Source organism: Scomber scombrus, chromosome 18 (assembly GCF_963691925.1).
Source record: "Scomber scombrus chromosome 18, fScoSco1.1, whole genome shotgun sequence".
NCBI lineage: Eukaryota > Metazoa > Chordata > Actinopteri > Scombriformes > Scombridae > Scomber > Scomber scombrus.
The window spans coordinates 21118023-21131696 of NC_084987.1; the positions used below are offsets into that span (position 1 = coordinate 21118023).

Consider the following 13674-nt stretch of genomic DNA (forward strand, 5'->3'; position numbering starts at 1 on the left):
AGGTAACGCACAAAGACAAGGATGCATGTTGTGCTCTGGCTTGGCAGGAAAAAGGCTAATTATTTCTTAGCTGTTGGAGTTGCTTTAAAACAGGATATATACACGGTTTACAATGTTTTAATGTTTAATGTTTAATTGTGATTTATCCATATTTATCCATGTTCTCTAACTCTTTTGAACCCTCTCAGGTGAAGAGTGAACCAAACTCTCCCTCCTCGGTCGGAGTGATGGATCGCTCTCGTCTGCTTCTCTGCGCCCTGACATTCTTCTGCCTGTCATTAAACCCACTGCCATCTCTATTGGGCTCTGAGACATCAGGGAGCCCGAGCCTTTCGTCAGGCCACGGTCCATCTAGAACACTCGTCTGGCTCCCAAGTCACACACAAGACTTCGGTAAGCAATCAAGAGTTTGTCCTGATTGAATTTTTTGGATCCCTAATTGTGAAATATTTTAAAATGCATTGCGACCACACTTCATGTTTTTCTTTTTTTTTATTCATCCTCCAGCATCCTGGATGCGGTGCCTGTTGCCGTGGGTGATGGTGTGGGTGCTGAGCGGGGTGGGTGCCGTGTGGGGCTGCGTCAGGGTGCTCTACCTTTGGGAGCCAGTCACGCCCCTTCACTCCCCAAAGTCTGTTTCCTTCTGGAGGCACCGCAAACAAGCAGACCTGCATCTTAACAGGGTGAGTTCAGGTCAGCGCGGGGATGAGAAGGAGCGAGCCTGTTAATTTATTCTCTAACCACAAGGGGTGGAGAGGTTGTCTGTCACAGGAGTGCTACTTTGAATGGCGTGGTGAGCCAAGAAGAACAAACTAAATGAGCTATTTATATGTATTTTTTTCTTGCATGGGATTTTTCTTGTGTGGAACTGAGGTAGCATTTCCAAATATAGGGAAAAATACTGATGAGCCTTCACCCAGTTTACTAAGATTCTCACTGTATTGATGTCTCAGTTCCACTCGCCTGTTCCCTGCATCGGTTTATTTTTAGCGTTTGCTCAAATCGAGTTCAGATCTAAGTCACAACCTTCATCTAACACACACAGTCATTTTTCCTGTCAGTCTTTATATGAACCCCTTGTAATGTCTCCTGTTTCCTTTCTCCAACAGGGAGATTACTCAGCAGCAATGGCCAGTTTAGAGACCTGCCTTTCCGTCTTGACCAGAGCTCTTCCTTCAACCAGTCTGGATCTAATCTGCTCGCTGTCCTGGAACGTAATTCGCTACTGCCTGCATCGTCCAACTCCTCTGGGCTGGTTGGTTCATCAGGTCAGAGGAAAACACGAGGGGGACGAGGCCAGGACTAGTGCGAAGGACGCAGCGCTGGTTTACCACAGGCTGAGCCAGCTGCAACTCACAGGTGAGACAAAATGCTGTGAACAGGCTGCTTGGTTTGAATACATTACTTCTCAGGAAAAGCACACAAGGATGATACATGACTTCACATCCAGTTTTTTACCTCTTTTTCACTCTGACATGCCATGACGATTACATAAGTGATACAGTTTAGGTTCCTTCTCTCTCCCTGTAGGTAAGCTGCCTCAGCGTAGCAGTCTGTGGGCTTTGTCTCTGTCTCTGAGCGCTGTCAACCTCAGCGAGAGCGCCAAAGGCAAGATGGCGCCAGCACAGCTCGCCCAGATGTACGTCACTGCAGCGATTGCTCTGCGCACTGTGCTGGGCCACCACCTCTCCTGTCTGCCTGTACGTGGTCACCCTGTGTTTGAATACGTATCCACTTTATCTCATAAGAACAAACAGACAAGACAAGATAATGACTGAATTTCAATAATATCTGAGTTACTTTTGATGAGTCGTCTCTCCATCGCTGACGTCTTCTCGTCCGTCTCCTAGGGTTACCTGCTGAGTTGCTCGGAGCGCGTGGCCAACCAATCCGAGACCAAGCTGATCCCTGACTGCCTGCGCTGGCTTTTCACCCCGTTGGGCAGGCAGTTCTTTTTGAGCTGCGATTGGTCAGTGAAGTCAGAGAGCAGCGACGGCGTGTTCACCTCTCAGAGAGATCCAGGTATGTCATGAATAGAGGAGTTGGCTTCTGGAGGTTGGATGTTATTACTTTCCTCCTTTTTTTGCTAATAGTAACTCCAACACAACCAGTCTATAAAGTTTCAGGTGGGTTTTCTTGTCAGGCTAAATGTTGTATAGTGCAAGATAATCTTATGTCATAATGTTTATTATGGTACGTCTAGTTTTTCAAGTTCTGCAAGGATGAAAAATAAGTGAAGAGCATCACCTCAGCATCACACCTGCAGTGATAAATGGGGAACAAGCCTTTAAATAAGTCCTTAATCATACTGCAAAATGCACCCAGAGTCAGTAGAAACATTTTTAAACTCAACTCTATAGTTAAATCTTCGAAAGATGCAAGACTGCAATTGATATTTTTGCATATTGTATCTTTCCCTCATCTGTGAATGCAAACTAAGAGAGGTTATATACCTTTTAATGGTGTGTGCTATTTTCAAGGCACAGGTGGGGCTGCTAAAATTGTTTTAACATCATAACCTGACTGCATATGGTTGCTAATTAATGAGATAAGTATGCAGGCTTTACCTGAAGCTCGACTAGCTTGGTTTCAGTTCATTTAATGAAACAAATAGACACAGTCAAATCTATACCAAATAACTTAAGGCTTGAGAGTTATCCTTCCTTGTCCATCACTGTCTCAACAAAAAGTCTCTCTTCTCTACTAAGGTCTATTTTCCCTCCAGGCTGCCCTCAGGCTGGCTCATATGATCTCATATGATTTTGCCAACCACTAAAAATGACAACCTATAATCGTGACATTTAATTATTCCTCTCCCTTCCTCTCACTTGATCTTCCTCCAGCTGACCCTATTGCCCAGCTTCACCGCTGTTTCTGCAGGAAGCTGTTGGAGAGAGCCGTCCACACCCTCATCCAGCCACAGAGCGACTCTGAAGCAGGAAAACGCAAGACCAACTCTGGGTAAGGCCTTGCTGGAGTACAAAGGAGTTCTGGCTTTTCAATGTGAATGAATAATTTAATCTGGATCTGGATCTGTGTTTCTTTCAGGGAGTTTTCCAGTGCTCTTGAGTTTCTCCAGTTGTTGAACAGCTGTACGGAGGACTCCCCCTCAGCACCTCCTCCCTTTTCAACTCCTCCCAATCACACCAGCACTCCAGGTATGGAAGAGAAAGAACCATGCCTGATCACAAGACAGCATGAATCACATCTGAGATTTAAACTGTTGAAGATTAACCAGATAGACAACTAGTGATTACTGTCAGGATGAATGGATTGTCTTTGCCCCAGCAGCACACTGACAGCCAATGTAGCTTCTGGGATTAACTTTTTATTGGATTATCACAGATAACACTTGCAGTCATTGATTTGTGTTAATAAATGACTTGCTGCGGATATGAAGAGATTGATGATCTGCTCAGGCAATGTTAATTAGCTACAATCTTAATCAATGTTGTTCTCACACTGAGCTGAGCTGCACACAAAGGGTTTATGATGTCATCACTGCGACAAAGACGCAGGGGTTTTAAGCGCTCCATAATCTCTCATTAGCAACTTGAAGCCTGACAATAAAAAGCTTATAACAGCCACGCCAAAACTAAAACTCCCCCCAGTATCTTTTTTTCTTCTTCTCATTTTCCTCCTTTCTGCCCGCCAGTGGGAGATCCAGTGAGTCGTTGGTGGGCCTTGGTCCTTAAGGCTGCTGTGCATTGGCTGCAGGGCGATGACGTCGCCGTGAGGTCACTGTTGGCAGAAGCAGAGCGAATGCCGAGGGCTTTCCACACTCTTGAGTAAGTAGAGTAAAACTTGTTATGGTCCTGCATGTCTAAATGTGGCAAAACACAAGCTCTCACTCTACAATATAAACACGGTGGAGAGTTTAAAAAGATCTGTCAAATTAGTTAAATTAAAGATAATCTGCTCTATTATTAATCTGTTAACTATCTTTAACCTATTTAGATTTTAAACCTCTGAGACAAATCAAACTGAGAATGAGCACATGAATCCCTTTAAAACGCATATTAACTGTCATCACTGTCTGTCTTTTCTCTCTGTTTCAGCCACTCGCTGCCCAAGGCTGTGCTGCTGCTTTGCAAAGCGGTTCAGATGAGTCTGTCGCCTCTGAAGGGAGAAGGAGCTGTAGCCTGCCTGTCCAACTGCGACAGAGCCAGCAGCTACCTGCGCTCCAACATCTCAGTGCCGCTTGCTCAGTCTGGGAACTGGCTGAACAAGGTAGAGAACCAAAAATCCTTCCACAGCAATCCAAACACTGACTCTACTTTCTCCTTAAGATCTGCTGTGGGTTTGTGGTTATAGTGTGTTTGTTACTTAATCCTGTTTGCACATGCACAAAATCCCTGTCTTATACAGTATGTTTTACACACACACACACACACACACACACACACACAAGGCATACTCGTTCTGGGTCGGGGCAGGTTGGCGTGGGGCTGTGTGTGTGTGCGCAGTGTGGGTGGTAGGAGGTGGCTGTGGTGCATTGTAGTTGCATTGCATGATCCTGAAGCCGAGTGCAATGTGTCTGCAGTGCAGTACAGAGGCCTCCCCAATCTGCACGCACCCGCTACACACCCCACCACATCACATAACACGGCACGGTTGCTTTTTGATTTTCGGAAAGCATGTCGGGCAAGGTGCACCGGTTCCAACGGCAGATTTATGTCAAAGTTGAGGTCGCAAATGCAATTATTAAACTTTCGTTGTTTTAAAAAAATATATATATATATTTCTTTCTGTTCCAAAGGGGGTGGAGCTCCTGGTGTGTGACCTTCTGCTAACTTTGAGGACCAGTTTATGGCAGCGGGGAAGCAGCAGTAATGGAGAACCTGGCCCGGCCCCGGGATCTCAGTTGGCCGGTTTCCAGAGGGACCTCAGTGCGCTCCGAAAGCTAACACAGTGCTACAGACAGGCGCAACACAAGGTACATCTATAAAGAGATCTGGTCGTTAAGGAGTTAAGAAAACTTGCAAAAGGTTTAAAGTCACTGGAGTTGAGAACTTTGTACATTTTATTTCAAACATTGATTAAAGTGTCAACAGCTGCAAGAAACTGGTGTAAGATAAGACTAGACGAGACAGCATAGGTGGAAAATGCTGTTCTGTAGCAGCACACTGCCACATCTTCATAATGTTTCATTTCATCCTACGCTCTGCTGGCACCAGACACTCTATGTACAGCTTGCCACAACACAAGAGCCAAGACACTGTAGATAACTGCCAGCGATTTATCATCCTGACCTTGACCATACTGTGTTTCCTATGACTGGCAGCTTGATAAGATGAATCAATAGGACAACAATGTAATAGTGTATTTGGGTTGTTTTTTTAAACTAATAAACCATTAAACCATATACATTTTCAGAAATATGGACAAATGCCAAAAGTGATGGCTCAGAATTAGTCATTAGATATTAGTCATTGTCCAGCTCTTAGCCAAAAAGAAGTAAATAGTGAAAGTTTAACACTGATAAGCAGGCAAGTATCCACATTTGTAAAGCTGTAACAAGCTACACTACATACTAAAAGCAATGCTGCGCAAAACACCGTTAATAAGCCCATATTTCATCTGGACCCTGTTAATCTTGTTCATGATTATACTATATTTAGTGTATCAGCCTTGAAAATTAGGTTGTCTCCCACACTCACTAGCAGCAGAAATCTCCCCACAGTGTAACATTATCATCAATCACACCTGTAGGATAACAAGTACTGCTTTAACTGTGGCTGTAATCATTTGTTACATTTCGACTTGTGCGAGAACCTCATGAACTTTTGTGTGAGATTAATGTGAGATCAAATGATGTGAGGAATTGATGCTGATAATAACTGTGTCTCTAATGTGTGGTTTTTCTCATCTGTAGGTGTTTCTCCATGAGACCACAGTGAGGCTGATGGCTGGTGCCAGTCCCACGAGGACACACCAGCTGTTAGAACACAACCTCCGACGCAGGACACACAACTCCTACACAGCCGGTAAGGAAGACTCCTTAAATCCTGTGATTAATATACAGACCTCAAAATTATCATCCTCACTGAAGTATTTCCACACACAAGAACTCCGAGTGGAAGTTAGCTTCGAATGCTGGCTCAGGATCAGCTCTTCTATGGTCTTAATCTTAACTATAAATGTCGAGATTTGTTTTTAAAAATGGTTTAAAACTGTCCTGGTGGGCAACACGAGCCTGTTTTCACACAAATAACAAAAGTCAATGGACACTAATCAGCAATTTCTTCTCTTTCTCCTGTTGTCAGAGGGTGAGTGTGTCCTGGGCGAGAGGGAGAGGGCTCATGCCATCCTGCTGGCCTGCCGCCACCTGCCCATGCCCCTGCTAACCCCACCCGGGCACCGTGCCCGCCTGCTGGCCGAGGCCAAGCGCACCCTGGAGCGCGTGGGAGACCGTCGATCCCTCCAGGACTGTCAGCAGATCCTGCTTCGCCTCAGCGGGGGGACGACCATCGCCGCATCCTGAACACACAGACACACACTGCGAGAGCGGACACACACACACAGATTAGGGCTACTGACAGTGCACTCAAACAATGAATAGTGTAATCATTTACAACTTGTAATTCTGTTATCGTCAACCATATACATACTGATGAAGGGCCATAAATATAGGGACTTTTTCTTCTCACTGCCGCACATTCATCACACACAAACAGCAGATTTTTAGCGTCACGGCTAAATCTAATCCTTACAGCTACATCTAACTGTCAGCTCTGTAGCTACACTGCGGCCCAAACACTCAACACATTTGCTCCTCTTGATAATTAGTTGCGTTGTTGCAGCACAATCACACCACCCGCTGGTCATTAATGGTACCATGCAGGCTCATATTTAACTATACTATACAACAAAGAAAATCAGGTTAAATAGGCCCCCAAGGGAAAAGGGACCATTATCTAATAGCTGTTTAAATTAACACAATGCAGAAGTGCATTGATTAGCTGTAGGATACTGAGCTGTACAATCATTATTGGCACATGGCAAAGTGAGTGACAGTAATGTCTCATTTAACTTGTTGAGCTTCAATTAAGGGCTTCAGAGTATTCAAGATTAGACAGCTGTGGTCTGTTGGGCTCGGCTGTGCTGTAGGATGCAGACGGATAGACTGGCTTGCTTTTAACCATTCAGTGCTGAGTAGTGTCTCTTCTTATCTACCTCATATACTGCACAATGCCAGCATTGTGCAGCGGAGCAAAATAGGATACTTAAGCACCACGTCAGTCATCCTGAATTTGAATTAAATGATCATATGAAGTGCAGTATGATTCTAATATGATATTTGTTTATATTTTAGTAAGCAGGAACACAGGTGGGAATTTGACTTGTTGCAGACAAGCTACTGCTGACATGCTCCTTAAAGTCAGACAAAAAAACAGGGAAAATGATTTGTTAAAGGTAATATCACAACCGAGGAAAGCAGTCAATCACGGGCCAAGTTTTTCAAGCTCCTACCTAAACACAACACACACACACACATACCACACACACACTCACAGATGCATATACATATTACATTACATTACGTTAAATTAATTGGATACAAACTCACAATGTGATTGTATATAGGTTGTATATAGCCAGATAAACAGATGTCTTAAGTAGATTAAACAGCAAGTCCTTACCTACTGCTAGAGAGAAGATACACATCAAAGAAAGCACTGCAACACGTCAGAGTTGAATGATAATGGTTTCCTGTCAGTCTGGATCTGTTGGCCTGATGTTCGATTCAGGAGAGCAGTTTCAGCTGCCTCGTCCTTTAAAGTGATACTCCACCAAAAATATATTTAAACACAAACCTGCTATAGTCTGGCAAGGTAGTTTTTTAAAAGAGTAGCTGATGAAAAACAGCAAATGTGGTCAGTTTGAATTCAGTGATAAAAAAAGAAAAAAAGTATCAAATCGTCCATTACATTTCAGGCAGAGTAATCCTCTTCTTTTTTGTCCATCCATTTAAGCCACATTATGAGCCTGAAGGCAGTGGATGACTGATACTGAAAAGATTTTGGGCGTGGTGTCACTTTTAGGCATATATGAGTGAAATTGCTCTGATAACAGTGATAAGAGTGAGGAATGGTATTTCTTTGAAGTGTTGTCCATACATGATGTAAATCTCTCAAGCAAAATGGCCTTGATGTTATGTAAAAAAAAATATTTTATTATGTTTCGTCATATTTGGAATGATGGAGGAGTGGTATCTTTGTGAAATCTTTTTGTCCAGTTTGCTTTTTATTTGTAATTGTTGACTTACACATGTCATTGCAAGTCTTTCCAGTTTTTGTTCTCAGATTATCTTATTTAATGTTTATGTAACGTTAATATAAATGCTTTGGGAGGATGGGGGAGCGAGCAGTTATTTTTCGAGTTATGTCATTATTATTGTTTTTATATAGGTAAAAGCGGCCTGGGGTCAGGAACTTTCAGAGGAAGAAATTTGAATTGAAGATGTGTATTATTGAAGATACATGCATTTAAGCAATTAGTATGATATTGTAGGATCACTCTTTATTTGATACATGCTGTCTTTGTTTAAAATGTAAGCAAACACACGATTACGCTATTAGAAATTTCCACGAGTCTCGTCTTCCAAGTCAACCCAAACTCTCGGTTAGCGATCTAGTAAATCCTGAAGATGCTCGGTTTAGATGTATCTTTCCTGACTGGTGAAAGTGCGCAAAGCGGAGAGCAATGCTTACTCCGCCACCTGCAGGCTGAGGTTATTGCTATTATTATAATTATGTTACAGTTGGTTTTTTTTGTCTTTTTCCCTTTGGTGTGTTTTATTGTCTGAATTTTTGTGTTTTTTAATAAAACAACACATGGCAATCGTTTGCATTTTTTTTTCTATCAGAAGTAAAAGTATCACACTGGTTGTAGATGTCTATTATAAGCACTGAAACCAAAGAGAAAAAAGAACAAACACCACATTTCAAGTTTCATGAGAATGTGGGTGTTAGCTGGTGTGAAAGTCAGTGTGAATCTGATCACGATGACTGTGAAGTTTTTTGATGTCCTCTTTTACACAGTGTAGCCCAGTGATCACCACTAGACACCTCAGTCTAAAAGAGACAGCAGTTCACAGAGAGAGGTGACATGCCTGGATACATGACAGGTCTCTGACATCTACTGGAGGGTATTGGATGCAGAAAATAGCTGATTACCACAGAAGTGTCAAAAATATTCAGGACAGTACAAGTACCAACCAGATTAGAAAATATGAAATAGAAGAGTGAAGGAATGAAAACAGATCATATAATGGCAGTTAGAAATACAGACCACAGTTGAGGAGGTATCATTCATTCTCATCAGCAAACAAGCTTATATATGGTATCAATAGATAATGTAAGAACAATAATAATACATAATACATTTCATTTGTACCACACTTATATTTGTAGTGAAACTCAAAGTGCTATAGTATTAATAAAATAGAGCGCAGAACATAGGAAAATAATATTGAGTTGAGATGGAAAAGCCTTAGAAGAAAGTCCTTTTTTTGTTTTATGTCCCTTATTCAGTTTAAATAAGTAGAAACAAAAGCAATCTCTTAAAACCAACTGTTTTAGTGAGATATAATGACCGTCATTGTACAGTCTCAACATTTAGTTTTCCCAACCACCAAAATCACCATGTGGTTTTACGTGTTTGGGTTGAGCGGAACCTTTCATGCGTGTTTCAAGTCGAACACGAATGAAGCAGCGCGCTGGAGAAAAAAAAAAGTAGGAGAAACCGGAACTAGTGGTAAACACACGTGCACATCATGAAAAACACAAAAAAGTACAATAATGCTCCCAACAAGGGTAAATTCAAGCCCGGATCCAAGAAAAGAGAAAATAAATGCATCGTCATGTTTGACGACAAAGACAGACAGTAAGTTTAACTAATGATAATGTTTGTTTTAGCTGTGAGTTAGCATCGTCTGGCTAAGTCCAGTAATAGGTTAGCATTAGTTTTCTATGTATTGTATTTTTTATAATTGTTTATGCTACGTATTGTATCCACCAGTGAAGACATTTTAAAATATCGAGTGTAAGTTGTTTATTAGTGTTTTTTAAACGACTGAACTAAAAGAAACTCTAAAGCATCGTATTCTTTGTAATAATCTTCATTTATTCCATTTGAATATTGGATAATATAAATGTTAAAAGAAGCTTTCACTGGCCTAAATGTCAGTTTGCATTGTTGTTATTTTTGCTGCTGTTGTTGTTCTTTATTGAGTTGACCCTGTATGCTACATTAGCCTGCAGGGACTTAGTTAAATTATGTCTTTCTCCTCTGTCCTTTCAGGGACTATCTCACTGGTTTCCATAAGCGAAAAGTGGAAAGAAGGAAAGCAGCAGTGGCAGAAATTCGAAAGAAAATCAAGGAAGAGCAGATCAGAGTCAGAGAAGAGGTGAGTGTAAAGTAAACAAGTGTTCAAATCTGTGTAGGCTTGATTCAGACTGGAACTGTATGAAATTGGTTTATTTTCTTTCAGAGGCATAAGGAGTACCTTAAGATGCTGAAGGAGAGGACAGACGCTCTCGGTGAGTCAGAGGCAAAAGTCTGTCGCTGGTTATTTTACTGATTTATAACTCTTCTTTACTCATTGTGTTTTTATTTTCCTTACTTGGTGCGATCTCTCAGACGAGGTTGAGGATGAAGATGATCTGGAAGATGTGATAACCGCTACACAAGAGTCCGTACAATATGATCACAAAAATCACACAGTCACCGTGACGACCATTAGTGATCTTGACCTCACAGGGGCTCACATACTCAAACCGGCATCAGATCAGGTGAACAGTTTATTCATCTTAACAGGCTACACGTGTGTTTTTGATGAGGCACAATTATGTCTGTTGTCCAGCTTTCAGATCTACACGATTGTCCGAATGAGATTGATACTTTATTATTATCATATATTATTTAGCTGAAGGTAGAATAATATATAAAACAATTCTTTGTTGTCAAGGTCAACGGGGAGAGCAAAGATGAGGAAAATAAGGAAGGAGAAGAGGAGAAGTTGGAAAAAACAAGTGCAATGCCAAGAAAAGCCGGGAATCCAATCATGAACAAAAAGTAAGAAGTCCATCATGCAGGTCTCTACTTATGAACATCAATGCAACCAGCTTGTTTTTCTTGTGATAAACATTAGTCATCATTTACATTTCATGGTCTAAATGGTTGATCAGCTACTCCGATAATACACCCATAGTCTGACACAGTGACATAACAGCTGACTTCAATTTCTCCGTCTGTAATCCTCCAACCCGTCTCAGTCCAGCTGCATTATTTTTTTCCCCTCTCCTCCGCTGTGCAGGATCCGCTCCCTGAATGCGTCGCTCAGCTCTTACACCACCCAGCGGAAGAGGAAAGGGAAGCAGGAAGGCCGTAAAGGACGGGGCCGTCAGACAGACAGGGGATCTGGTGTCACAGAGGGTAAAAAGAGAGCGGGGAAGACCAGCAAGAAGCAGAGGCGCCGACAGACCGGGAAGAAGGTGCATCATAAGGAGTGAACAACCATGTGTAAAAAATATAATGTAGGGTTCTGTGAACACGGACGGACAAACGGGACTTTGGAGTATTTCTGCTCCTGTGTTTGAGCAGGATGTGTGTATGCTGAAAAGTTTGTTGAATGAACACCAGCTGATGTGGATGCTCCATGTTGGACTGTCTATCACGACATATAACTCAAGATTTCCACAGTTCCTGCCTCTTGAAATCCTGTGCTAATATGTGTACATTTTTCAAAACAACACTGTTTTTGTAGCTTTATTTCTTATACATTAACAAACTGTATTGTATTGACTTTACTTTTGATTAAATTAAAAATTGCAAAAAAGTGACGTCATGTTGCAGTTTGTCACAGTGTCAGTGCTCTGACTGTGTGGAATTTGTCTCTCTCTATGCTATTGTTTAATAGGAAACCTGACACTGTTGTCAACATCCTCTCTAGAACATCAGGAAATCAACCCCTCGCTCTGTGTTTCCTCATAGCTCAGGATTACCTGTGTGTGACCTAAAGGAGAACCAGCCACTGTTTCTCTTAGAGCGCCTCATCCACTATAAACTTGAGGCACCTTATACCATTGAGCCACTGGTTTTAATGTATGTTAAACCCCCACCTCACCAGTGTTTATTTATTTACGTTAACCTGAGCCAGCGTGTGCCAGCTGTCACTAGCATGAGCGTTTCATTTCGCTTTCTAAAGCCCATGATATTTAATACATCTGCTCAATAGAGGTACCGGCAGGCCACTGGCTCCATTTTGGCTCAAGGTCAGTGTTAGCTTCAGGGTCTCCACTCTCTTCACTGAGAGCCAACATGGCTGTCATGGATGCTTCAGTTTCACTCATTGTCAGAGCAGCCAATCGGATTGATTTGAGAGTTGGGCAGCTCGGGAGGATAGAGAGCATGGAGAAGAGGCATGTGCCTGTTGGGGGTCTGGTGGGCAGTTTATCTTCAGACTCCTAATGACATATTCAATGTGGAGCTGACGACGGGAGCTTCTCTTGTCAGGTAATGCTCATCTTTTATCTTATCGTTATCAGACTAAAGTTGTCACAGATATTGTCTCGTGTTTTCACTATCCTACTTTTACAGGTTTATTTACTTTTCCTATTTAACAGAGGCTTGTTAAATTACAGAGCATGTGCCTTGTGGTTGGTAGTAATGCTTCTCTGTTGGGAGCTTTGACAATGCTCTGACTGGATTGTGTTTCACTGTCCTCTAGTGTGATTAGTTATCACCTGCCTTAACAGTTCCGCTTTAGATCTTGCATGAATCATGAAATAAAAAGATCCTCTTCAACATTTATTCTGAACTGCTTCCCTGTCTACAGTAATCGGTGACACAACCAATGCAGTAATGGATTTTTTTATTTTTTTTTGGTAAGAAAACTATTAGTGTTGTTTTTTCTTATTGCATCTCACACTTGGTTGTGGAAGCTTTTGAAAATAATGACTGAAAAGGAGTCTGCCTCAGCACATAAGACTGCTACACTTTTATAGAGACACATTTCTGATGGACAACAGTCTTCCTAATAAAAAAAGTTTTTTTTATATTACTCTTCTTCTTTTTTTAAAAATATATTTCATTTTTACAATGCTCTTTGTCACCTTTCTGCTGTTTCTCAGTTTTCTCTGTGGAATGGGATGAGTGGGCAGGTTCCCCCTTCGGAACCACCATGCCCCTCTCCAGCGATGAGCCCATTTGTCCAAAGTTCCAGCCCAACATCTTCGACCCCTCCCGCTGCCACGACTGCCTGCGCCAGAGGCACCTCCACACTGGTGCAGGGGAGAGCGCCGACGTAGCACCACAGCAAAAACCCACAGCAGAGAATATATCTGGGGTTACAACTGGAATTGGCACTGGGATTGGGCCGGGCAAAGAAGTGCTGTTAACACCAATCCCATCCCAGGGAGAGGAAAAAGACACCAGCAGCAAGGTAAGAAAGAGGAGAAGCCAGAAAGGAAGACTGAGGGAAGATGAACAGGGCAGTTAGGTAACCGGGTAGAGATGGGAAGAAGAGAAGTGTGAGGCTGATGAGAAACCAAGAGTAGAATATGTGCTGAGTGATGGGATTAGTCAGACCTGAAGACAGGCAGGAATGTGAAAGCATTAGAGATCACAGGTAAAGTCAGCCAGACACTGAGGTAGATTGTAAATCACGCT

At 42.2% G+C, this 13674-nt stretch overlaps 2 protein-coding genes across 2 annotated transcripts in view; both read left to right on the forward strand.

Moving 5' to 3' along the window:
* srebf2 (sterol regulatory element binding transcription factor 2) overlaps nucleotides 1-8836 on the forward strand; it is a 16722-nt gene extending 7886 nt beyond the window's left edge. Inside the window, 13 exon segments of the mRNA XM_062438495.1 lie at nucleotides 1-2; nucleotides 189-393; nucleotides 508-683; nucleotides 1110-1359; nucleotides 1531-1700; nucleotides 1851-2022; nucleotides 2844-2961; nucleotides 3049-3158; nucleotides 3656-3788; nucleotides 4059-4230; nucleotides 4760-4936; nucleotides 5876-5987; nucleotides 6267-8836. The exon segment at nucleotides 1-2 is cut by the window's left edge and continues 148 nt beyond it. Coding sequence (XP_062294479.1) covers nucleotides 1-2; nucleotides 189-393; nucleotides 508-683; nucleotides 1110-1359; nucleotides 1531-1700; nucleotides 1851-2022; nucleotides 2844-2961; nucleotides 3049-3158; nucleotides 3656-3788; nucleotides 4059-4230; nucleotides 4760-4936; nucleotides 5876-5987; nucleotides 6267-6484 — 2015 coding nt within the window. The 3' untranslated portion in view covers nucleotides 6485-8836.
* Nucleotides 8837-9752: 916 nt separating this feature from the next.
* nol12 (nucleolar protein 12) lies at nucleotides 9753-11791 on the forward strand. Its single transcript, XM_062438493.1, has 6 exons — nucleotides 9753-9888; nucleotides 10306-10411; nucleotides 10496-10544; nucleotides 10645-10796; nucleotides 10973-11079; nucleotides 11321-11791. The coding sequence occupies exons 1-6, from the start codon at nucleotides 9779-9781 to the stop codon at nucleotides 11514-11516; spliced, it is 720 nt and encodes a 239-aa protein (XP_062294477.1). The 5' UTR covers nucleotides 9753-9778; the 3' UTR covers nucleotides 11517-11791.
* The last annotated feature ends 1883 nt before the right edge of the window (nucleotides 11792-13674 follow it).

What these genes read in the sequence shown, in the direction of transcription:
- nol12 (XM_062438493.1), top strand. Translation starts at nt 9,779, where the DNA reads ATGAAAAACACAAAAAAGTACAATAATGCTCCCAACAAGGGTAAATTC. An exon ending in TTTGACGACAAAGACAGACA is followed by an intron (nt 9,889 to 10,305) that starts GTAAGTTTAACT and finishes CTGTCCTTTCAG; the next exon opens with GGACTATCTCACTGGTTTCC. An exon ending in GGAGAGGACAGACGCTCTCG is followed by an intron (nt 10,545 to 10,644) that starts GTGAGTCAGAGG and finishes GCGATCTCTCAG; the next exon opens with ACGAGGTTGAGGATGAAGAT.